The following is a 25,894-nucleotide window of genomic DNA, read 5'->3' as shown; positions in this document are numbered from 1 at the left end:
TGCTCCATATGTTCCATGAAACTGCTCCTAGCATTAGCAGAGAAAATATTTTAAGGTAGGGTGGGAACCAATGACATAATAGTTCGCACTATTATGTCATTGGTGGGAACAACATAATTTTCCGTTTCACAGAGTGGTAAAAATGCCGCTTATTTTTCTTGGTCTTGCCTTCGATTGCACTGTTTTGATTTACACGTGTTTTTAACTCAGTGCAGCGCGTTTAGTCCGGGTGCTTGTGTAATGCCGCTTGCGTTTCGTTTTTCGATTTTTTTTGATATCGCATGTTGTTTGTGGTGAAAAAGTATAGAACTAAATTTTTTTCCAGAAAATGGAAAATCGATTTTCTGACTGGAAAAGCCATTTGTATGAAAAACTCAAAATTGGAATATCTCGCGATCCAGATGACTTCTTTGAGATTTAATTTTTGCGTTAGTGAGAGTGATTCAATGCTGAAATATTATTGAAGCACTTTTTTCTTGTAAAAACGAAATGGCGGCGGTATTCATATCACAAGAAAAAATGTACCGGAAAATTCCTCAACTTTGTGGACTGATAACTTGGCCCATTAGTCCACTTAGTAATTGATTTGTTAAGGCATAAGTAAACTCTTTCGAAATCTGCCCGGCGGAGCTTGAACCGATTTGTGGCTTTCAAGATATGAGCCAGGATTCCCACCTATCTCCAAATATTTGTGTTCGTTAAAGTAACACTTTTCCTTGATATTATTGTGACAATTTAAAAATGAAAACTCGAAATTTTTAAAGAGCATTTACGTAGGCATCATTTCTCATACAGGAAACTGACAAGTATCTCATCCTCGTTCTAGAACTTAGAGATTTAACGAGTTTCACTAGACTTTTTTTGTTTTCTTCTCATGAAATGCAATTATTGAGATCATCGTCAAAGGTTCATCTTCCAAGTTCTAGAACCTAGGAATTAAACGAACTTATATCCGACTTTTTGCTCTATTTCATGCAAAATTGTCATAATTGACATCGTGGGGGGTCAGATCCTATGTTTTGAGCATAAATTGATACTTCATCTTCTCAGATCTAGAACCTGTAGATTCTACGTTGTCAATGTCAGTGGAGGAACTGACCCCTCAAGATGTCAATTATGACAATTTGTTGCGTTTTTTTACATTCGTTTTAAGCTCACTCCAGCACGTTAGGGCTTATCCACTCTAAGTCAATAATAATAGAAAGATAGAAAAAAACGAATAAAATGCAAAAAATGGGAATTTAATCACTTCGTTCAGGCTAAAAGCCTAAAACCCGCTGGCCAAAAGAGACACGCAAATTGCTATTCCTTTCTACAATAGAAAAAATTCTCAGAAGCCTCAGAAAATATTTTTCATAATTTGACACACTAGCGGCGATGTCATTGCAATGTGAAACTGCAAAATGAAAGATTGCTACCAATAAAATAGGAATGAGAAATCACTTAGTGCCTACGCTTTTTCTCGAGATTCCAATACATTCCAATTTACAAACTGTGTTCATGCGACAAGAAGAAGAACGAGGAGGTCCTTCGCTCCTTCTCATAGTGAACGCAATCCTGAACTGGGTAGGGCAGACTAGAATATCTCATGTCTATTGCCAACAAGTTACACTTTCCTGTGCTCCGTTATTGGTTAGTAGAAGAAGAAAACGCAAACGAATTAAGATATTGCAATGAACAATGTAATTGTGACGTGTTAAACTACTGAGAACAAACGAGCAATTCTAATAGCACATACCGTCAATTACAATTAGTACCGAAAGAACCATGGACGGGTGGTCTGGTAATTGTTCATATTACACCGGCCGGCCCCATAATCTACGATTAAATGCGGTGAAAAAAAAGAATTTGCGCTGTTTTGACGGTATGTTGCTATCCGAAATTGCTTGCTAGTTTCCCGGTCTTACCAAACATGGGCTTCAAATTAAAATTTAATCGAGAATGTAAACGCGATGTTCCAAATGTAACCTTTTTTTACCAACTACACCACGCAGTTCACTCCAGTTGCATTATAGACAAAACTGCAGAATCTTGGCACGTTCGTGTATATAGAAGGATAGTCATTGTCACATACCGAAGTTTCAGTCGAAATGCCATAAGAAACAATGCCAACCTGAACTCTAGCTGCACCAGCAGATAGAGAAAGGACGGCCGTTAATGGGCTACCTATTAATTATTACGAATTTTTACTGCTGTCATAGTAAATTATTACATGACGGGCTACCTGAATCACCAGGACAAGGGGACGATTCATCGTATGAACAAAGATTATTGTCATTCACAACAGCACTAGGAACGGCAGCAGTTATTACTGCTTCGCAAATAAGTGTGTCCATTTGATCGAGTTCTGCTGTTTGTAGTTCATTTGGAAGGATGGTAGCAGTTCCCTGAAATTTGTTTTTCTTTGCTAAAGTCATTCAACAAACATTTCAAAAAGCCATTCATACACTCTCGAGTCCCCAGCCACTGAGTAAAAATATCGTATTGATCGGTACGACTCCTGACAATAGTATCCGAGTAGCTGTTGTTTCTGATTTCAATTCTATCACGGCGATGTCGTTTATGATCAACTGAGAATCGTAATCTGGATGCTGCGCAACACTCTGCACTGAAATTTCAGTTCCTCCTGCGTTCAGGTAATTTGAGCCTGTAACAACCGTAAGTTTACGTGGATCAACTGCATGGCACCTATAAAAAAGCGAATTGTTGTTGCAAATAGTGGAGCAAATATCAAATGCAATCAAACAGAACTTACACCATCTTGTTCAGTATTTTGACTACAGGCAATGCAGGTGGTAATAAAGAAGCCACTAAGTCTAGTATTTGATTTATGTACTCATTACAAAGACAATGTGCTGCGGTTAAAATCCACTTAGCAGCAATGACGGATCCACCACATATATGTGACCTGGTTAATGATGTCAGTGATGTGGATCTAATTGACGCCATATACGAAAATTGACCTGCAGTAGCAGCGGTGTGAGGACCAGCGATTCGTGATTGGATGTTAACGTTTTTCTGCGGATTTGCGCAAACTGCAAGAGCACAGGCAACGATACACAAGCTTCTCAATACTATCGACATGTTTGTACGTAGAAAATAAACGTCACAGTGATGACATCTTCCGTAACGCACGGCTTTTTATATGATACTCGAAAAGGTTCTTATCTTGGTGTGAACATCTTTCGTACACAATCATAAACATTTTTGACGAGCGTAAATTAAAGGATTAAGTGGTTCTCGTAGGAGAATGCACAAATTTAGAAGATATTACGCAATATTTTGCCAAAAAATTTTATCTTCTACGATCCATCCCGTGAGAAAGAAAATGATTGTACTGAATCCACGACAGAGTAAAATAAAGCAGGCAGTCGAGGCAGTAGTGCTTGGTTTGACTAGGGACCGGAATTATCTAGTAGGCTTATATTTTGCGATTAAAATTAATTCAATTTATGTCAATGTTCATTGTCATACTGTGTATTAGGTCCCTTATTTGACGTTTCAAAAATGAACCGCTCCTGCCTGGTTTATTTTACTCAGCCGTGAATGAATCGCTTCACAGACCAGCTTGAAAAAAAGGTGTTTCACATAAAAGGTACCAATTTCTGAGAACTAAAATTTGGTGAAAAAAGAACAATAATTCCAAACTGGTAACTTTTAAGTGAACTGTTGGACAGAGTATTGAGACAAGTGCGCATCCTAAATTTTTTCAAAACTTCATTCTTTGCGCTCCAGTTTCTGATGGTGAAAAAATATCACAATTTACTGGGGGTAAGTGAAAGGAGCCAATGAAGTTAATTTGTAAAAATAAAAACACAGTTTCCCCCTTAAGAATAATTTTCACTCGGGAGGCACGACTATCACAATGCTCAATAAAACAATTTCCAAATTAAATGTTGTTAAAATGCTGAATTGCAGCGCAATGTTTATATGTTTGAGACTAACAACATCTCAAATTGGAAACTCTTATCAACAATAAATATGGCGTGACTGCAAAAGAAAATACGTACCATTGTCTTATAGACGACAGGTCATTGGATTAATTCTGTAAAGGTGAAATTTATTTTGAATCGGACACACCATTTTTGTCTCCGGACGTTTATGGTGTCGATAGGGAATTTCAAGGTGATTATTTCGTAGCAGAAGTTTTTTTTAAACGGCCTCTCCGACTCGGGCGACTCTAAGAAAATTTCAAAATCATGACTTTTTCAGATTAGATTAGATTATTCATTTATTTAGCAAAAGCACGACAGAGTAAAGTTAACCAGGCAGGAGCGCTGATTTGACAAGGGACCCGATTGATCTAGTAGCCCTATATTTTTTGCGAACAAAATTTTCCAATTTATGTCAGTGTTCATTTGAGTTCATTTTCATCCAGTGTATTAGGTCCCTTATTTGACGTTTCGAAAATGAACCGCTCCTGCCTGGTTTATTTTACTCTGCCGTGGCAAAAGCTATTAAAATCACAAATTTACATAGAACACATATTGAGACAGTACACAAAACTCAAAAATTAACTTTCAAAAATTGTCTCAAATTATTTTTAAACGTCGGTTCACTCTTCTCATTCTCACTGCACCAATCCCTTATGAAACACTGAATTCCAAGTTTTTTTCCTCGTCCTGCATGCTACCCTGAATACGTACATGTACGTCACCATATCGCTGAGGTATCGCGGTAGTTGACCATTCTTAAGTTTGTATATGAACTTCATCGTAGTCTCGTTCACCCTCTGTTTGACACTCAACAGGTCCAGTGCATCTAACATTTCCATTATGGGTGTCAGCCTCTTGCATCGAAGTATTGCCAGCATTGCTCGGTTCTGCAGTTTTTGCATACGGTCGAATGATGATGCGTCACTCAGATAAAGAAGCGATGCACAGTAGTCGAAGTGAGGGGCTATTACCGACTTATAAATGCTCATCCTTGCACTGAAGGTAAGGTTTCTCGCCAATCTTGACAGGCCTCCTACTTTCTTCGCCACTTTTTTGCAAACGTAGTCTATGTTTGCTTTAAAGCTCAATTTTTCGTCCAGCATCACTCCAAGGTACTTGTATTCACGTTCAATTCCCAACACTTCACCGTCCATTATAATTGAGTTCAACGGAGATTTCATCAATGCGTTTCCCAGCACCATCACTTTTGTCTTGCTAACGTTCAGCTTCAACTTGTTCTGCTTCAACCACTGGTTAATTCTTTCGAGTTCGATGTTCATTTCCGTGTAGGTAAATCAACGTGTCATCGGCGAAAAGGTTTATGAATGCATTGTGTAGCTGACGAGGCATATCGTTCACGTATAACACAAACAAAATGGCGCCTAAAACGGATCCTTGTGTGACCCCAAGGTCGTTCGCAATACGGTCTGATGTGTGTCCATTCACTTTTGTCTGTTGACTTCTTCCATCTAAATATCCTCTGAACCAATCGACCACTCGGTGTGAACAACCCAATTTGCGCAGCTTCGCTAACAGCCTTTTACGGTCGACCCGGCTGGTTTCGATCTAATGGTAGTTTGTAGAGAATTGACAGACGATTCTAATAAAAGTATCGTCGGGTCGAAAGGTTGTAGCTGTGAGTCAGGGTGAGGCATCAAAGTCCAATTTTATGGTTTTGTCAATGAGTACCCCAACCGATTTTTCATTTTATTGGCTTAAAATGAAGGCTAGCACATCCCATTTAACATATCAAAAACTTGGGAGGGTGTTTTTCAATTTTTTCAAAAAATCTTAAATCCCAAAAGGTTTTAGATCTAGGTCCATACTTTTATCTGTGTCATAGTAAAATATTCCGGTGTATTCTAAATAAACATTTCTTCAGTAGAATCTTTTTCTCATACATTGCTCTCAGCTATCTCCATAATTAATAGTATATTACTTCTGAGGTTCCAAGTTGTGTATTTGATAAGTGGGGTGTTACAGCCCGACCCGAAGGGAAGGGCTGTATTCCTCACTTGTCAAATACACAACTTGGAACCTCAGAAGTACAATGCTTTACGTGATTAGGCAATGTAAATGAAAATGAAACATGTCGTAACACGTAAATATTTGTTACGGTGTTATTTGCGTAATTACCGAAAACATTAATAACTATACAGAATTGTCTGTCTTCTTATGGCAATCAGAGGTGTTAACAAAATAAACCAATTAGCAGTCGTTTAACCTGTTCGCATGTTGATTGTTTCGGATGAGCCCCCACCTGTGATAAAACATTTTCAATATACAAATTATCATCGACTATCGGAATCACTTCAACAGTTTCAATTTATCGACTTTATCGAATTTATTCAATTTAAGTATCTTATTTATGTGAACAAAATCTAGCCGAAAACGAAAGGCAACATAAACAGCTGTGATCGAAGCGGAGAGAGAATTGTATTAAAAATTAAAATTTTTTAGATGAGTGGTTGTCGTTGCGGGCTACTGTTTATGGCATTGGCGGCAGTTTTATTAATAAACTTGGCGAGCTCCGAGATCATTTGTAACGACCTGGGATATTGCTCCGGTGATGGTTCTCCGCACGAGGATGTTCGTTGTGGCAGTGAGTAAATTTTTCATTTAATAAATAGCATCGACTTCTGAAAGCTTCCCCAAAATGTGTCTTTCCAATTCTCCTGAAATTCTGAACTGAACTATCGCTTCCAATTTCATCAGATTGTCACTCATGCACATACCTGTCCTGCTGCCATGTGAGATTCACCAATGTTAATACAAGGTGTTACATTGATGGATGGAGATCGGACGAGTACAAGATCAGATGGAACGAATAGGAAAGGCACCCTAAGGAATCTTGACCAAATCGCAATGGAACAACTGGGATTAGAGTCGACAGAAATGTGGAAAATAAAAACGATTTGTGAATAAAAATAAAAATTTGCTTTCGATGTATTGTGCATTTAAAATAACGACAATAAAATGTAGCGCAGTTTTTGGTTGGTTGATCCAAAGCGAGGCAATTTCACATTATTCAAGGAAGAGAAAAAAATCAGAAAATCTCTACAGCGAAGCTTGAAATTTTCGTTTCTATTGACAACATTTTTTACATGCTTGGGTTAGAACGTTTAGAGGTAATTTTCTTGGGCAACAGCAAATACGGACAGCAAAATATTGCTGGCAGTAACATAATAGCAATCCTGTGAAGAAATAGCCAACTTTTGGACCAACTTTAACTGTAATATCTTTATGATAATCGATAAATCATCAAAATGATTTTTCTTCTTCAAATTTCTTCCCAGGATTGCTAACGCCAGCAGTACTAAGAACAATCTGGCACCGTTTTTGCATAAATTCTGTGAAAAATAAAAAAAATTAGTTTTTCTCGTACCATTTTCTACACACTAGAGATCAACGAATCTGCTTTCTGCAACCCGGTGAAACTTAACTTCGAATCTATATTCGTTCGAAAGCTCTTAAAATTCCCTTGAAAATGAGCTACGACACGACTATATAGCTTTCCAGTCACAGATTTAAGAAAGCTTTAAATCCAAAAAAAAATATGAAAAAGTCATGGTCGGCAGCCAATCTTGTAATTTTTCATCGTTGAGTCAATTTTTTTAATTTTAAAGTATTCCAAATTGAAGCCACGGTCTCTACGAGTAATTATGAGTCGGCAGAACTAATCTCACTATGGGTTTGCGATCAAAAAAGTTGGTTTTCAGAGGAGATTCAAACTTCATTTTTTTTTGCTTTTTTCGTGATCAGCGGACCATTCTGCATCAAACCTATCCGCAGGCCTTAAAAAATAAAACATTTTTGTCAAAACGCTACACCCTAATAAGCAGTTTTCTTTGGATGAGTGGATCAGCTGAAACAATATGCGTCACTTATTTGAAAGTCGCCGACTGTACATTGAATTATGATAGAAAGAGAACTATTCTTGTAAAGATGCATGCGTGTCTGCCAATGTACGGTAAAACAAATATGAGTGAGTCTCTCCGACAATGATAATAAACCGAGGGGTAACCGACTCGGGTAATTGACTACACACCCTCAAAGGAATTGCCGGAGTATCCGGTAAATAATTGGAATTGATGGAATTGACCGGAATTGATCGGAATTGCCAGGAATTGATCGGAATTGATAGGAATTGACTGGAAATATGTGGAATTGTAAGGAATTGAAAGTAAATGAGAGTAAATGCTGATAAGTGTGATTATCGGAAAAAAGGGCCAGCGAATGCAAAACCACATTATTTCCTTTTTGTTTTAATTTTAAAGGCTCCCGCACAATAAATAACAGTGTACAGTGTTGATCAGTTCCATTTTAGAACAGGTCCAACGTCCTTTTATGTTCAAAATATGCACACTGAAGGATTCTTCTTCAGAGGATTCTTGTGAGTCAGATACGGAAGAATTTGATCCGCAACAAACAAGTGAATATTCGTCGGGGGAATGTTAGGCTGGGGCATTGCCGATTAGAAATGCTCCAGTTTCAAACCAAATTTACAAAAAAATGCATCACTGACAATATCATCTATTCCATCAACTTTTCAAAAGCCTAAAATCTTACGATGTCGATCACTTGAACGAAACAAAAAATTGAGTGCTTTGGCTTTTGCTGACGTGTGCTGAACAAATCCATTTCCTGTCGAGGTACGAACAACGTTTTGTGCATCGGACAACTGAAACAGACAAAACACAGCAATTTACTTGAAAACATACACATTTCACATTCATTAATCAGTCGTATAGTCATGAAGTTTTTTTCATGGCTTGGGCATAAATTACGGAATTTTTCTCGTAACTTAGGCCCTCAGCATGAAAAGTTGTATACGCATCTGTTGTGGACGATTTATTTTAGGCACTTTCGCTTGTCGCCCTCACTTCGTTTGCGCTACAATCCGCGAAATTGCCTAAAATATACCGTACACAACATATACGAAAATAACTATTCCTGCACGATATATAGTTCGGGAAAAACTGAAAAATTCTCTACAAATACGGCTGGTATCGTCTGCCATTATAACAAAAGAAGAATAAAAGAATTCTTAGAATTTAGTGAATTCGTTACCAGCGGGTTAATGAACGAGCCGTCAGAACAGTCGGAGCGTTTGCTGCGACTGAGCCCCGTACAAACCCGTACATCTATTGCGCACGTGACCTTACTTCGTCCGTCGCCCTAATCTTACCGTAAGCCTATTGCGCCCGTAAACGTCGTAAAATTCTTATGCAATGTGTACGTCTTAAAAATTGCGCATAGCGCAATTACGAAGCCCCGTACGACGTTCCTTTCAAAAGTAACACAAACTACACTTCCCACTGATCAGTGATTTTGGAATTATCATTTTCACCTATTTATATTGATTTTACAAAAATCCAAAATGGCGGCCGACGGCCATTTTGTTAGGAGGTGGAAAGTACAACGGCTGCTTTACATTCGTTAGTACCTTTCAAACAAAAAAAAATTCATGAAATTCGGTTAAATTTTACTCGAGATATTAACAAAAAACACCACCTTCACTGTACGGCCGAGTAGCCCCATATAAGCTCACTCCAAGAGACCTAGCTCACGCTCCGGTAAACCGAATTTCATAAACTTTCCCTGATTGGTACGGTCAATACCTATCTAATAAATCAAAATCCATCTAAATCCGTTCAAATTTGACTAACCTACAAGCAAAAACGGATTGCCGCCCTGTACCTAGTTCACACCAAGGGGTCTAACTCACGAGTCGGTCATCCAATTTCCATAAACTTTTTTTTTGTGGATAGGTATTGTAAATACCTTTCATTTGATGTATCACTTACAAGTGTAGCCTTTAAATGGCCAGAGAAATCTTTGGAAAACGTTAACGCACTTATGGGGCCCCAGCTATGGAGGGGTCGACCCAAAATCGCCCATCTTCGAACTTAGCCTCACTATTTCAACTACCTTTCAGGGGAAAAAAATATTTTGAAATCGGATTTGATTTACTCAAGATATCGACGTGACAGACGGACAGACGGACAGACAAAATTTTTATTGCGGATTCGTTATCTATGAACATAGGCAAACACTTTGCCCTTGCCGTCTGCTTCGAATTCCATCAATTACACACGGAATCGTAATCCTATAAGCCCCTTCGTACTTCGTACGGGGCTAAAAATCATGGCAAAATATGTCATATTTCAGTTGTCGGATGCACAAAAGTTTTTCGTCATTTCCTGACTTGGTACGAAAAATACTATTTATCTAAAATAAACAATGATGTGCGATGTGAAATCATTTTAAACAAAACTGCAGTCAATTGGACGGTTTAATCTAAATTGAAATTGAAAAATCTCTTCTAAAAAGTATGAGTAAAAAGTAAAGATTCTAACAAAATGAGTCTCAAATGTAGGACAACATAGTTGTTCCAAATTTTATCTTGATATAGTCTGACGATTCTTTTTCCGAAATGCTTAAGGGTTTAAGTTTGACTTTAAATTTATACCTATTTGAAAATATCGAGCAATTATTTCGAAAATTCGTGGAATTGAAGGAATTGATTGGAATTATAGGAATTGAAGGGCGAATCCGGCAAGTAGTGGTGTTAATCCGTTAATTAAAGAAATAAAAGGAATTAAGAGCAATTAAAAGGAATTGACAGGAAGTAACTTTAGAAATTGAAAGGGAATTGAAAGGAAATTGAAAGGGAATTGAAAGGAATTGAACGGAATTGAAAGGAATTGAAAGGAAATAGAGCGAATCCGGCAATTAGACGAGTTGGTCCGGTAATTGAAGTAATTAAACGGAATTGAAAGGAATTAGAAATTGATTTGCCACCATTTTGGCCAGTCGGTTACCCCTCGTAATAAACTATCAGCGTAACTGAGCAAATCCTCTCTTTTAATCGATCTATTTTAACGAATTTTCTCTATCTCTCTCTCTTTAAAATTTGATTTAGAGGTAGCCACTCACAAGTTAATGGAAAACTGTTTTAGACTGGGCTTATTAGTCTTGGGCATGGGGCAGAGCCTATTTTTCATATTTTCGAATGCATTTTAAAGAATTTTTAGGAATTTTGATAAATGTAATGAAGTAAAAATAGGCACTGGCATAGGCAGGGTATTTTTTCAAAAAACGTGAGCATGTCCTGGGGGCTTTTATTTGGTATGCTTTAACCGTTTGCTCGGTTTGATCTATTCTCAAGAAAATATTGCAAACGAAAAACTCTGCTTAAAATTTTCTATTCATGGCGGGGCGTCAGCACCAGTATCCCGGCTAGTAACAGTAGTCGATATTGAAATTGTTAGCGCTACATGAAACGATTTTTTTTTTCATTTTGTAAATTATCACATCAAACGGTGCTCCACTTAACTTTTTCATTAGCGTTTTCACAGAACTGTGTGACATTTAGAAATGGTCGCTGAATGACACAGAAAATCTTGCGATGGACCGAACTGAAATAAAATCACGTCACTTCAGTTGAAACAAATGAATTAATTTAATTTCATGAATTCATTTCCCTCGTTCGTTTCGTATATAAAAATTTGTTAGGATGATGTAGAAATAATTGAAATTCAAACAAAACAGGATTCGCATCCAGCATGAACCAATTCTTTTATCAATTGCCATCGAGTATTGCCGCATCAGTTCCTACTATGTTTTCTTGCTCTTTTCTTCCTTCTCTGAAAAGACAAACGGAAAAGTTGGAAAAGAAATGAAATTTTGATACCAACAAGGAAATCAACTTGCTAAATACAAACCTTTCTTTTCAGCCTCTCGTCGTGCAGCTGCCTCGGCTCTATGTTGTTTAATTATAGCTAATCGTGCCAAATCAGCGCGAGCCTGATCAGTTTTGCCCTCCGCATGCAATTTCTGGTAATTGGCTTGTGCTCTCTGTTTTTCCAATTCTTCCCGTTCACGTCGCGACAATTCTGGCTTCGACGGTCCGGCTGTATTCACTTTCGTTACCTTTTCGGCCGATTTCTTTTGAACTCGATTTGGATTCTCAATTTCAATTAGACCGGACACTCCTTTGGCTTTTTTGTTTTCGTCTTCGCTTTCATCACTGTCTGATTCGTCACTACCGTCATCGCTAGACTTATCCTCTTCTTCTTCCTCCGAGCTATCTTCATCGTCACCTCTTTCTTGCTGTTTCTTTAGTTTATTTTTGCGCTCCTCTTCCAACTCCTCGAAACTGGTGAAGTGACGACTTCTACCTTTGTGATTGACATATTTTCCTGAAATGACAAATATAAAAGACTTAGCGATGCAGCGAAGGAACCGAGAGATCACTATTGGGCAAAGCAGTTTTTGCTGTTCGTCTTCGTAACCCTAGCAATCACAAATGTAAACTCAGAAAATGCCATAAGGTAAATGCGGAAATTCCTCATAATTTTTCGAAAATCTAAACAAAAACTTCGAATCTCTTTGATCGCGTGTCGCTACCCACTTCTAGTTTATCTCGAAACCCTAACATCCCAGACAACTACATTTTGATCACTAAAAAAATCAAAACCGACGTCACACCGGCATTAATTGAAAACACGACCTTGAACTCAATAAAATTGGAAAAGTCAGAACAATACTACGCCACGTACAGTACACAAAAAAAGTTCACAATATTGTGATGGTCCTTTTCGGGCTACAACGTCTGCATCATAAGCCAAAGACTCAAAAAATACGCAAAATATGCCAGTGTCAATATCGAATTTAAGGTTATGTCCTCAATCAATGCAACACAAACGGATTTTCAATGAAATTAAATTGCAGAATACAGTGAAAATTTGGCAACGAACGAACAGAAATAGACAATTTTCCTCATTTTCTCGATCCACATAAAATGTAAAAACAAATTTTTCTCGACAAACACGCATTGCATATTGGGGCGTCAGCAATTACATTAATTTATGAAAATTGATTCGTCAACATTACCTCTAGGCATTTTATTATTTTGACTGAATGTTGATTATCACAAACGCGTAAGAATAATAATTTTCGCAAAATCAATACAAATCAAAGACCGAAATTTATTTATTTCTACAAAAGAAACTTTGTATTCCTCAATAACACTTCGAGCCACTATTATATTCGAATAAAAAAAATATGAAAATGTGTTCAAGTAAATTTTCGAATTTCGAGAATTCCCAATGGAAAAATTTGTGGATTCGAGCTCGTTTTTCGAAAATGGATTTATTCTGTGTTTTTCACAGAGAGATGACGATCATGTCAATACGAGGTCCGTTATGATTCTACACATGCAATAAGGATCGGTACAAATTGCTTCCATTGTGGCCTCACAGTCATCTGTTTTGTCTCCATTTACGTGACGTTTCTATTGTTGTGTTGAAATTTTCATTGTTTTAATTCCAAATGTCAAGTAAACGGCTGCAAAGAACGAATCGGACGAATGTGAATTCAACTTTTTTAGCCCCGTAAGAAGTATGAAGGGGCTTATAGGATTACGATGCCGTGTGTAATTGATGGAATTCGAAGCAGACGGTAAGGGCCAAGTGTTTGCCTATGTTCATAGATAACGAATCCGCAATAAAAATTTTGTCTGTCCGTCTGTCTGTCCGTCACGTCGATATCTTGAGTAAATCAAATCCGATTTCAAAAAAAATTGTTTTCCCTGAAAGGTAGTTGAAATAGTGAGGCTAAGTTCGAAGATGGGCGATTTTGGGTCGACCCCTCCAGAGCTGGGGCCCCATAAGTGCTTTAACGTTTTCCAAAGATTTCTCTGGCCATTTAAAGGCTACACTTGTAAGTGATATGTCAAATGAAAGGTATTTAGAATACCGATCGACAAGAAAAAAGTTTATGGAAATCGGATGATCGACTCGTGAGTTAGACCCCTTGGTGTGAACTAGGTACAGGGCGGCAAGCCGTTTTTGCTTGTAGGCTGGCCAAATTTAAACGGATTTAGATAGATTTTACTTTATTAGATACGTATTGAATACCAATCAGGGAAAAAAAAAGTTTATGAAATTTGGTTCACCGGAGCGTGAGCTACTCGGCCGTACAGTGAACGTAGTGTTTTTTTGTTAATATCTCGAGTAAAATTTGACCGAATTTCATGATTTTTTTTTGAAAGGTATTATTGAATGTAAAGCAGCTGTACTAATTTCCACCTCCTAACAAAATGGCCGTCGGCCGCCATTTTGGATTTTTGTAAAAACAATAGAAATCGGTGAAAATGATACTTACAAAGTTACTGATTGGTTATGTGTGTGTGGTGTTTCAAGCATCCCAAATATGGATATCTATTTACAAATATATACAGCTATATTGAGCTATATAACGGTGTAGATAGTTCTTTTGAGCTATATACTAGCATATTTATTAGTAAAATGTTTATTTATAGGTAAATATAGGTTAATATAAATTGTTGCAAAAAATTTTAAGTTTTAAGTTTGGGTTACAGTTGAAAGGAACGTCGTACGGGGCTTCATAATTGCGCTATGCGCAATTTTTAAGACGTGCACATTTCATAAGAATTTTAGATTAGTAGGTTTAGGGTAAGAGTAGGGCGACCGACGAACTAGGGTCGCGTACGCAATAGATGTACGGGTTCGTACGGGGCTCAGTCGCAGCGAAAGCTCCGACTGTTCTGACGGCTCGTTTATGCTTTAACATTCCACATTATAGATTCATGTTCCTAACAACCAAAATAACTAGTCCTAACGTTAAATTTTGCAATGAAATAGTTTTTAATGTTTTTAGACCCAAGCGAGACACACCACTGATGTTCTTTATATAATTAATTGTTTATCGAGCTGAGAATGCTACTGAACGCAACACACTCAATTTTTAAATTTTCTTGTTGACAATTCTTTCACGAAAAGTGCCACTTTCCGTCCTAGGACTCACAAGATGTAATAGTTATTTACTTTACTAGGGAAAACCCTTTACCTCGTTCATAAAGTAATTTATATTACACACTTGTCGCAAAGAAGAAGTCGAGGCTTGCCAAGACTGATAGTGACAAGTAGGTACTCTATTTTATCACATAAGCGAAAACGAGACAACAACATAGAACTGAAGTGTAATTTTTGAATTATTCTTCTCGTTAAGTAATTTTGACATCCGAACACCGCGCGTATGTAATATAAATATTATGCACCTGTGTTCAAATGTTTATTTTAACGAGTTGGTGATTGTGATCCTGATCCGAAGGCATTCATAATGCTTGTCTTAACCACACAGAGACATATAAAATAGCATACTGCATACGGAAAGTAATAAGAGAGGGACTAATCGATTCTTTTCGCGATTTTTTGTCAAATATCAGCAGAAATACGAAAAATAAGAAAGTCGTACATCGGGCATTCTCATAATATTGTCATATTTAAAAGATTTTACAAAAAGAAAATCTTTGAAAAAGCACTTCCCACTCAATTTCACACCCAAATCACATCCACCTTGAACTTAGTCGAATATGGTTTAACGAAGAGAATCGTCGTTAAAGTCGTTAATCGTAACATGAGTACTGTTTTTGAAACGTCAAATCACCAAAGCAAAAATTTAGTGTCGGTTGTGAAAAATGTAATAATTTCGGTGATTTCGATGTGATTTAAATCAGATTTTGTGCGGAAATGTGCTTTTTGTGTTTTTTTAACATTACAATCAACGGTTTACTTTAAATATTCATCAAAGCAAACGAATTTAAGAAAAATTTATGGTGACCAATCATGTAAACAAACAACAATATTGTCGTTTGGTGTGATGTGAGGTTCAAAAGGGATAACCCAGTAAAAATAAAACGTCGGCGGTAATCTTAAAAATTACGTTTAAATGTACAAATTTTCGTTTATTATCAGCATTCGTACACATTTGTCAATTTCAAACAATTCTCATCTTCATAACAAATAAAAAATCTCCTCCATATTGTCATCATTGCTAAAAGTTCCCATTACCGCAGCTGCGTTGCCACGTTGAATGGCCATGCTAATCCTTTGTTGAAGAAATACCCTCGATCTTGGCTCACTAGTCTTGATGGCAATCATTTTGCTTAGCTTGTTGAAAAAGCTTATGGCTTCACTACACCACGGCCCCATCGTTTCCACCGAAAAGGGAACGAAAACGTAATTGCTGTCGACGAGGGCTGCATATTTCCTGGTCTTTAACTTTGCTTTGTCTTCAGCTGCACCGCCCGGTCGTGTAGCACTGGATTTCAGATTGCTTGGTGCGAATGTGTCAGCGCATGTCGCATCCCAGATAAGCGAACTACCTCTTGACCATGGTATCAGGGTCATGCCGTCTACTCGTTTGCCATCGGACCGAGACAGGCCAACTGGTTCTAATTTTGCGGGTACATCAGCTGACACTAATGCTCTTTTGATAATTGTGTTGAGCTCCGAATGTCTTGCATGCCTCCCTGCACTCTTACGGCACTTAAGACCATGGCGACCCTTCCTGTCCACCATTGATCCGCATTTGCAAACGTGTGGCGTGCATATGTCCAAACCTAACCGTAGACCAACGATCACTCGAAAGGCATTGTTTTCTAGGAGTGTTCCTAATGACTTCGCCGGCAGCGCGTGTAACCAGGCACCTGATTCGGGGCGTTGGATCGCTAGCAGACGAGCTTTTTCTTCATCACTGTTTGGTTTTAGCTCACCGGACGATTTTGCAACCACAATTGAACTCCATTGGCTTTGGAGTGATGGATTTTTGGGGGTATCGGTTTCTGGATACAGACGATTCCACTCATTCAAACCATCCTGGTAATCAGCGATTTCTTCCAGGTGTAAAGCGGGTGAATTTAACATAATGCTTACCAAGGAAGATGCTGAGTTCACTGATGACAAGAATGCTGGCAGTGCTGTGTCTCTTACTTTACGTACTCCCAAACCTCCACCACTGACCGGTAACGATGCCTGGCCCCATGTCTGGTTGTCGAGTTTACTGTTCGTTAAATGTTCCAGTGACATTTTGATGTCGGTGTCGAATTCATCCATCGCATCCAGACTTTTCCACATTGCCGTTGTTCTTAGCAGAAATATCAATTTCGGCAGTGCAAAGCAGTTTTTCAGTATGTAAAACGCGATATGGTAGTTATCCAATTCCTCTAATCTTCGAAAAAGCAATTTCAATTCATTCAGTTTCTTCTTAAAGACTTTCTTTGATGCGTTGTCTGTTATCGGCGCTCCTAACAGAGACAGTTCGTTCACAACACATATGCCTGGTGACAGTTCGTCAAACCTTCTCACGGTTTCATTATCTACTTCATCACAAAAATATATCTCACACTTCGTTGGGTTTATATGGAGACCAATTTTACCACACTCATCAATGACCGTTTTGAAGTCATTCAGAACACTCTCATGTTCCCCTGCGATCGTTCCATCATCCAGGTAAAATACAACGAACTCTGACACCAATGCAGCCACCACCGATTGGATCGCTGAACTGAACAGTAACGGACCACATGGGTCACCTTGCTGAGCTCCGTTTTGTGATAGCAGAATGAAGTCTCCATAGAACAGCAATGTTGAAATTGAGTAACACTGCCAGAGGAACGGATAGATTGCTGGGCAATTCAATTTCATTTCCGCCAAAAATTTGTCACGGTCCACTTCATTAAAAGCATTGCGAAAGTCAATTTTCAGGACCATCGCTCTTTTGTTGTTGTTTCGTTTTATAAAAGTTCTTGTGGCATGAGCCGCTGCCTCACAACCGCCTCGAATTCCATAACCGACCTGCCTTGGCGCAAACTTCGAAGACATATCGGTACGGACTGATGCACAAGCCACTTTTGCAGCCAATCGACGAAATGTGTTGCCAACAGCTATTGGCCGAATCCCGCCAAGCTCTTTGTTCAGAGCACACAGCGAGGCTCCATACATTATTTCGGTTAATCTGGAAACCATTCTGCCACGCAGCATATAGTTCGTTAAATCGGTGACTGCTTTAATCAGTTTCAGCCCTGCCTCTCCAGTTGAAGGTAACGTTAAGTCTTTAAGATGTTGTGGCAATATGCCATCTATTCCTGCACCGGAACCATTTGGAAATCCTTTCAAAGACAAAAACACTTCCTTTTCGGTGACCTGCAGCGGTTGAGTGTCTTTATTCGGTGGTTCTGGAAAGTGCAATTCTCTTGACGGTGGCGGATGCTTCTCCTTCAGACGCTGGAATGTCTCCAAATTTTGTGGTGCCAAGGTATCCGATGATGACAATAATTTAACCGCACCCTTCACGTTCCCTTCCGCAATTTTATATTCCACTCTCTTTGAGATTGATATCGGGTTTTTCTTATTGCACGGTTTAGGGAATATCAGTTCCGCTTTCTCTATATTACACTTAACCATTGACGCCAATGATTTGTTTTTAATTCTATTGGGAACTCGCAATGTAGCGTAGGAAAACGTGGAAACGCTTTAGTTTAAATGTGTGTACGTTTCCGGTGAAATAAATTAGTTCGAAAGTATACACTATTGAGGAGCTTTACGATAACACCTTTAGTTAGAGGGGTGTCACATCCCTTATTCGATATGTCGTATCACGATGAGTAAAAGTATCTCAAGCGAGTAAAAGGGTTTTCTCTAGTGAGTAAATTACCCCATTACCTCCCTAGTTAAGTAAATAACTATTTCGTATACATTTTGGAGTGACTGATAGGATAGTAGATTATCATAATATAAGGGTAAAAGTCGCGGATTGCAGAGAAAACGAGACAACAAAATGGGGGAATGAGAATTTCCCCTGAAAATTCAAAGTTTTGTATGATTTAGACCTCTAGGGTCACAAGATGGAATAAAAATTTGAAAAGTAGAGTTTTCGTGTGAATTTTGTTGATCCGAGGCGAAGCCGAAAACGAGTGTTTTCATTTTTATCCCTAGTTATGTAATGGATTTTACATGCTGTTGGCGTCAAAAGTAGTGCTTGAAAAATGAAAAGTACGGTTTTCGACGGTAGTATGTAAAAAACATTTTCAGAATTTAAAGGGACCGTCGGGTATTCTCCATGGAAAACAGAAAGAGCTCCATTTGAAAGGGACGGTTGGTAGCCTGTAGCACTTTACGTCTACGATTTATGCTCAAGCCAAATAATCCTAATAGCCAGTTTAATAAAATAAAGAGTCTGATATGGCAAAATGGCAAATAAAAAAAATCTATTGAAACGACTATGGCCACGGACAGTTAAATATCATGCTACAAAATATTAAATTTAAAAATACAAATTAAATTGTTTTGGATGATGGCCAACGAAATTCCATAAACATGTGGTTTCATCGATGGAAATTGACAATCAATATTCGTGTTTTGTTTTTCAAATCGATTACTAGCAAAACAAGATGTTTATTAATAAATTCATTGGATTTTTGTGTGTAAAACTAATCCATCATTTTGTTTAAAAAAAAAAAACATCGCAAAGCTCATAAGAACGATATGTCGTATCCATGCCTACATATAATACTTGGGTGACTCAAGATTGTAAAAATAAATTGTCTAGGATATGATACGCGGAAGTTTCGCCGGGTAATTGCGGCATCATGTTCAATTAAATTGAACTTTTATTAGATGAGTTGGTGGTCACATTATTATTTTTTAAATAATTTGATGTAAGGTGGAACAACTTATCGAGAAATGGAAAAAATCCATTGGCTTATCGTGCAAACGTAGCGTTCCACCCTAACCAACCACATCACATATTTTAGATAAATAATCAATTCTTAGAATCTCTTGTCAGGTTTACTATATTATTGTTAATTCAGAGAATTTGCAAAAAAATTGGGTCAACGAAAAGTTCGATAAAATCTTCACGAATTTAGCTTACTAACACACACACCTTGTGTTCTTTTTGGTTTCAATAGAAAATTCGTCATCAGTTTTTGGACTGCATCGCACTAAGTAAATTTGTTTAATGTTCGTACCGTAGCATTCGTAGCATAGATTCAAATTTAATTCCCATAACACGGATGACCTCTATAGTTAGATAGAACTAAGGTTATATACGACACTGTACAAAATCGAGGAAAAATACCCTCAATCTCGGCTATTTCATCTGTTAACGACAGCAAGAAGGAAAAGATTCGATGAACATCGGTTTGTGTAGTCTTATGCTGGAAAATGAATGTTAAAACTAATGAAGTACTATATTTTTCATCCATCTGTTGAATGTGTTTTCATCAAAAGAAGTAAAAGATTCGATAATTGTATGGGCAATATGCTTGCAGTCTGTTTAAGACCTTAAAAAATGTGTGATACTCTTGTCGCATAAAAAATGGATTTTTGTTTTTTCCGAACAGCCAGACTGTAAAGGTTAGTTTAAAAGAGACTAGGCATGGGACTGTTCACAAATGAGGTCACTCCGTTAGGGGAAGTGGATTTTCTAACAATCTTAGGCCAATTTTGACTCTTTTTGTGTGACGAGTGTGTGTCTAAAATTTCGTAAAGTAGGTGACGTTGTTTGTGAACGAACCCTAAGATAAGCGATTCGGCGAACTGTACCAAGAAAATAAGATTTTACGGACTAGATCCAATTTCCTGTTCGGCTCCACCTTCGAAATGAATTGACAATCAATTCTTGAGGTCACCAAAACTTGCTTTCGGCTCGGGCTACAAACCTCCCTCTCGGCCAAATAAAAATCTCTAAACAAGGACAAGAGACTGGACGGAAAATGTGGTCACTTATTAATTAAAAATTCTCGAGCTTTCGTCAATTTGCATGCAAAATTGTACTTATACTTGGAACAGTTAATTTGGGCCTATTTTGCATGTACTCGTTCTAAGATAAGCGAAGATCCCTAAAATAAATCGTCCAAAATCGGTACGTAAATGAAAGCAGTGTAGTCCATGTAGTCCAGAGTTTCCTCTCATTCCGCGTACACCATTCTCTGACAAAATTACCTTTGCATTTCTCGTTCAATCACAGGTTCAATCATCATGTTCGTGGTCAACGAATTTTCTAATCGGAAAATCGTTTCCGACATTTAACTGAAACAATATTCTAATTTTAACGTTACAACCAATGGTCAGACAATTCGTTTCAATTTTTTAAATCTTTATAAACAAATCTCTTCTCGTGATCTTCTGTCCAGGTCACCTTTTTCAAGATAAACTTTTAAAACAAAGTGGAAAATAGTTTCCAAAATTTACTGAATCAGCGCCATCAATATAGTCATATTAGTCTTCTCCCCCAACCGAAGTATTTAATACGCTCATACACTCAATAAGTGTATCACTCATAAAGTGCTACCTATTCATTCGGTTGGTACATACACGAATGTGGTGTGCCAAGATTTTTTTTTTAAATTTTATATAAAATTCAAACAAGTGTTTCGGAACGGCCGTTGAAAAGTCGCTTTGTAGAGATAGTATTCGTACCAAACTAAGTGAATGAATAGAATTGTATTTATAATTCATATTTCAAATAGAGCTGAGAGGCTGCCAATTAAATGTTCGATAAAATTTGGATTTATTTTACATATCCAAGATAGATGCTGGAACTGCACAATGGGTTTTTTGTTTGATTGATTCTCAACAAATTCCTTTTTAGACCCGTACGAAGTACTGGGGTCTTATGCGTTTACGCACACATCCGTAACACGTCGAATTGGACTCCCTGAGTAAGGGGAAACCTATTGTGGTTGTCTAGAGATGCCAAATCAGTGAAAAAAAAAATGTCCGTCTGTCCGTCTGTCTGTCTGTCCGTCTGCACGATAACTTGAGTAAAGCGCATCCGATTTTGAAAATTCTTTTTTTCCCGTTTGGTAGTGTCAAAAGGCAGGCTAAGTTCGAAGATGAGTGATTTTGGATCGACCCTTCCCGAGCTGTGGCCCAATAAGTGCTTTACGGTTTTTCGAAGATATCTCCGGACATTCACACGTTACACTTGTAACTGATACGTCAAATAAAAGGTTTTTACAATACCGATCGACAAAAAAAAAAGTTTATGGAAATCGGATGACCGACTCGTGAGTTAGACACCTTGGTGTGAAACAGGCACAGGGCGGCAAGCAGTTTTTGCTTGTAGGTTGGCCACATTTCAACATATTTCGTCTGTTTTAGCTTTATTAGATAGGTATTGACCGTACCAATCAGGGAAAAAAAAAGTTTTTGAAATTATGTTCTCCGGAGCGTGAGCTAGGTCTCTTGGAGTGAGCTCTTATCTGGCTACTCGGCCGTACAGTGAACATGGAGTATTTTGTCAATATCTCGAGTAAATTTTGACCGAATTTCATGAATTTTTTTTTGTTTGAAAGGTATTAACGAATGTAAAGCGTCGGTAAAATTTCCGGTCTCCTAACAAAATGGCTGCCGGTGGCCATATTGGATTTTAATAAAAGTGATATATATTGGGAAAAATGGTACTTAGAGAGTTTCTGTTAACATGGAAATAATTTGTTATGTGTGTGGGGTGTTTCAGGCATTCCATATATGGACATCTATATATATATATCTATATTCACCTATATTGAGCTATATACAGGCATATAGAGCTATATAATAGCATATTCATCTGTGAAATGTTTTTTTGTAGGAAAATATAGGTAAATATAGCGGTATATAGCTGTTTAAATAGGAATTTATGAAAGTTGACTTCGTACGGGGCTCCGGCAATTTATTTGTATATGCTAACAAGGCAAAGAAAGATAATGTAAGTGATTTTAAAGGGCGAAAAGCTTTTCAGTAGAGAATGAAGTAAAAGAAATGAAGAGTTTCACAGTAAAGGCTTTTGATACGAATAGGTGTTTCGTACGGGTCGGCGTTAGCTATGTTTTTAGTTAGAAATAATTTCTTCTTTAACCTTAAACCCTTAACTCGACTAGGTCTTATGCTATCGACAGCAACGACAGAATGGACCGATGAGCCCTCACTAAGAGGTTATTTAGCAGAATGTATGTTAAAACTAGCGAAGTGTATAAGTCTCGGTATGAAATTGTTTTGTATGAATCTGTCGAAAATCCATCTATAGATCAAAAGAATTAACCAAACTCGATAATTATACTGGTGAAATGTGTATACCTACCGTCTGTAAAAGGTAAATCACAGACATCGTCGATTATAATTTATTAATTTATGCAACAAAATCTTTTGGTTCAGGTATATAATGCTGCATGGCATTATATCAGTCGGTGTTGTTTTACCAGTCATAGAAGACATAAAATTTTGAATTGCCATTCAGTTTGTATGAAACGAATGTGGTTGGTAAATTTATCGTGCTAAGTATACAATACGAAATAGTGAACGATTTGTCTAACCGAACTGTGCCACACACAAAACCATACGTGATCCTCACTTTCGATTTTATTGGTTGTGCAGAAACATTTACAATTTTAAAAGGTGTCATGGATATCCCGAGTGTTGTTCGATTCTGCATTTTGGTGGGCAGCGCACGATTCGGCGGAAATACTATTGGTCTATCGAAATGGGTCTACAATGAACTACAATCAACCATAAATAACTCAACTTCAGAAATTTGCCTTGTCGATCCTCACACCAAACCCCATCCGGTAACTCCAGTCTTGGACAATACATCACCAGCAATGATCAAAGATCCAACCATGTATGCCAGCCAGGAAGTTCGAGATTGGAGTCAGTTTATTAACTCGTGCAGTGCAATGATAATTGTATCACCTGAGTACAATGGAGGATACCCGAGTACGTTGAAAAATGCACTGGATGTATTGTTTTGGGAATGGCAAAATAAGCCAGCGGCCGTCGTAACCGCTGGTGGTGGTGGTGGTAGAAAATGCGATGAACAATTGCGTCAAGTGATGTCAGCTCTTCAGATGGATGTGGTTGAGCAGAGAGTACAAGTCAGGCTACCCAAAGAGTACACGTATACCAATCAACGAATTATACCATCGGAACAACATGATACCTTTCTTGTACAATACAGAGATACGTTGCGGTATGCATTCGGACAACTCACTGACAAAATAAGCAAAACCAGTCGTCAATGATGTTAATTTAGACGAAAAAAAATGTTGTGTGTTTGAACAGTTCATTCGTTGGTAGCGTGAACGCCTATATCGCCTATTTACATGAAATTACCATATTTTTACTGATTTATGTACACAAACCGACTTAATTACGAAATTAGAAAATGCGAGAAAAAAGTTACCATTGGACCACTTGAGACAAGAATTAATTTGAAGTCTGATTTCCTGTTCAACCTTAGCATTATCACTGTATGCTTATAAGATAATTAAAACGCTTTACCTGCACAATATCGATATTTTGTTTTGTTGTTGTTTCAGCTATCGGAAATGTTTAATTAGAGTTATGAAATTACAATGGGGGACTGAAGTTTCAATAATTTCGATAGACAACATTATTCTAAGCAAAAAATTATTCTACACAATCGTAAAATTATAAACATTTATATTTTTAATTAATTGTTTTCTGATTTTCAAAGATCAGTCAAACATAAAAAAGACTATACGTCCCTATATGCCTCTCTTTTCTTCTCATGTCATTTTTTCTTAATTCTCTCATGAAAAAGGTATGCTTTTGGGTTGAATTTGGGTCGTAGTCGTAATTGAAATATAAATTAAAAGTAAAAAACTTGAAAATTCGGCAGTAGTGTAGAACAATTTTTTGTTTACAATAACATTCTTAATCTAAATACAAAAAATGTCAAAAGTTCAATGCCCCATTGGCGATTTCTTTCCATTTCGTTCTGCAGACACATTATACATGCGATATGCGATATACAGTAACATAATGTTCGATGGTGAAATGTCGCATGTTCCACCAGCGTTACAATAGTACCACTCTTTTTGTTCAACTTTTTTCGTAAAAGGAAAAAGTGGAACTATCTTCACGCCGCATATATGCAGCGTTACAATAGTTTCACTTTTTTAGTTCCACTTTCCTTATACAAGTGGAACTATTGTATCGTTGCATATATGCAGCGTTACAATAGTTCCACTTTTTCCCTTTTACGGAAAAAAGTAGAACTAAAAGAGTTGTAACGCTGGTGCATGTTCCTGTGAAGTTTATAAATACTCTTCCACAATATTTATCGGAAGGTATAGTAAGATGCAGTCTTAATTGGTGCTTTCTTGACTACTAAAATTAGTTAATTTTTTACCTATATTCCATACTACGACAGCTTATCGTTATCCTTACCTTTCAATGGAATCCATGGAAAGGTTTTAGGATAACGATAAGCTCCCCTATTATATAGTTATTGACCTAACGTCCGTTTTTGACAGAGTGAATGTATGAAATTCTCGCCCAAAACTGTACATCTCTATTACTTTTTACTTGGAGAGCAATCGCTTGTTCGCGTCGTGTCGGCACATAACTTCCAAATCGTCAAAATAAACATATTGGACAGATATGCATAATCTACTCTATCCTTTTACAGATAAGAACTTCAATGTATCCCTACTACAATTATCGAGTCTCTGACTATCTGACTAAGTAATTTCACACCAAATCTTCTACTTCAATTGTGTAATCAAACTTACTATAAAAGAAGTTTTATTACTCTCTTCATCAATTATTTTTGTCGCTGATGTCAATAACACATGAAGCCGTCCGTAAAAGCTGGCTGTATGGTATTCATCACAGTTATGCCGCTCAGCATCATAATATGCAAAATTTGCAAACTTTGCAAGTGTTTTATTAGGCTCACGATGTATTTTTTGACACATTTAGAGCCTACTAAAATACTTTGCACCTCGATTGCACAAATAACTATTTCACAGCTGCGAGCTGCTTCTATCTAACCTACCTGTGAAATTTCTGGATGTTTATTAATCAGCTCTACATTTTTGATTTTCAACCATGCAAGGAGTCAGGGCACCTAAGCTACGGATTGGGTGCTGTGGAACTTATTGGAATTGTAATCGGTAGAGGTTGTAATTTTAAAACTAATTGTACAAAAATTTGGTAGGGGAAGCTGGTGGAGATCCCTCCAATTTTAAAAATGGCGATTTTTGGAAAGTCGTCACTGCAGATTTATGGGTGTTGGGATAAACCAACTAATGACATGTATATGTCGTATGTCTTACACTATGAAGCAGGGCCTATTTTCGA

The 25,894-nt window shown here is 37.5% G+C and overlaps 3 protein-coding genes across 3 annotated transcripts; 1 reads left to right on the top strand and 2 right to left on the bottom strand.

The window, feature by feature from the left end:
- Positions 1–1,672: 1,672 nt before the first annotated feature.
- Positions 1,673–3,145, bottom strand: LOC119066551 (trypsin beta-like). The gene is made up of 4 exons (XM_037169090.1): positions 2,756–3,145; positions 2,448–2,688; positions 2,225–2,387; positions 1,673–2,166 (listed from the first exon to the last, which is right to left on the bottom strand). Exons 1-4 carry the CDS (start codon positions 3,082–3,084, stop codon positions 1,982–1,984), a joined length of 918 nt encoding a protein of 305 aa, XP_037024985.1. The 5' UTR covers positions 3,085–3,145; the 3' UTR covers positions 1,673–1,981.
- Positions 3,146–11,376: 8,231 nt separating this feature from the next.
- Positions 11,377–13,017, bottom strand: LOC119066550 (28 kDa heat- and acid-stable phosphoprotein). Its single transcript, XM_037169089.1, has 3 exons — positions 12,834–13,017; positions 11,663–12,139; positions 11,377–11,584 (listed from the first exon to the last, which is right to left on the bottom strand). Exons 1-3 carry the CDS (start codon positions 12,841–12,843, stop codon positions 11,556–11,558), a joined length of 516 nt encoding a protein of 171 aa, XP_037024984.1. The 5' UTR covers positions 12,844–13,017; the 3' UTR covers positions 11,377–11,555.
- Positions 13,018–23,190: 10,173 nt separating this feature from the next.
- Positions 23,191–23,808, top strand: LOC119086079 (NAD(P)H-dependent FMN reductase LOT6-like). The gene has a single exon (XM_037196655.1). It carries the CDS (start codon positions 23,191–23,193, stop codon positions 23,806–23,808), a length of 618 nt encoding a protein of 205 aa, XP_037052550.1.
- Positions 23,809–25,894: the final 2,086 nt, after the last annotated feature.

Source organism: Bradysia coprophila, chromosome IV (assembly GCF_014529535.1).
Source record: "Bradysia coprophila strain Holo2 chromosome IV, BU_Bcop_v1, whole genome shotgun sequence".
NCBI lineage: Eukaryota > Metazoa > Arthropoda > Insecta > Diptera > Sciaridae > Bradysia > Bradysia coprophila.
Note: the sequence above shows the minus strand (reverse complement) of the source record. Positions and strands in the feature narration are given on the sequence as shown.

Bases quoted from the DNA above. Each gene is read 5' to 3' on its own strand.
- LOC119066550 (XM_037169089.1), bottom strand. The intron at 11,585-11,662 runs GTTTGTATTTAG...TTGTCTTTTCAG, and splicing joins ACGAGAGGCTGAAAAGAAAG to AGAAGGAAGAAAAGAGCAAG.
- LOC119066551 (XM_037169090.1), bottom strand. From the start codon at position 3,084: ATGTCGATAGTATTGAGAAGCTTGTGTATCGTTGCCTGTGCTCTTGCA. The intron at 2,388-2,447 runs GTATGAATGGCT...AACAAATTTCAG, and splicing joins GTGGCTGGGGACTCGAGAGT to GGAACTGCTACCATCCTTCC. The intron at 2,167-2,224 runs GTAGCCCGTCAT...AATAATTAATAG, and splicing joins CCCTTGTCCTGGTGATTCAG to GTAGCCCATTAACGGCCGTC.
- LOC119086079 (XM_037196655.1), top strand. From the start codon at position 23,191: ATGGATATCCCGAGTGTTGTTCGATTCTGCATTTTGGTGGGCAGCGCA.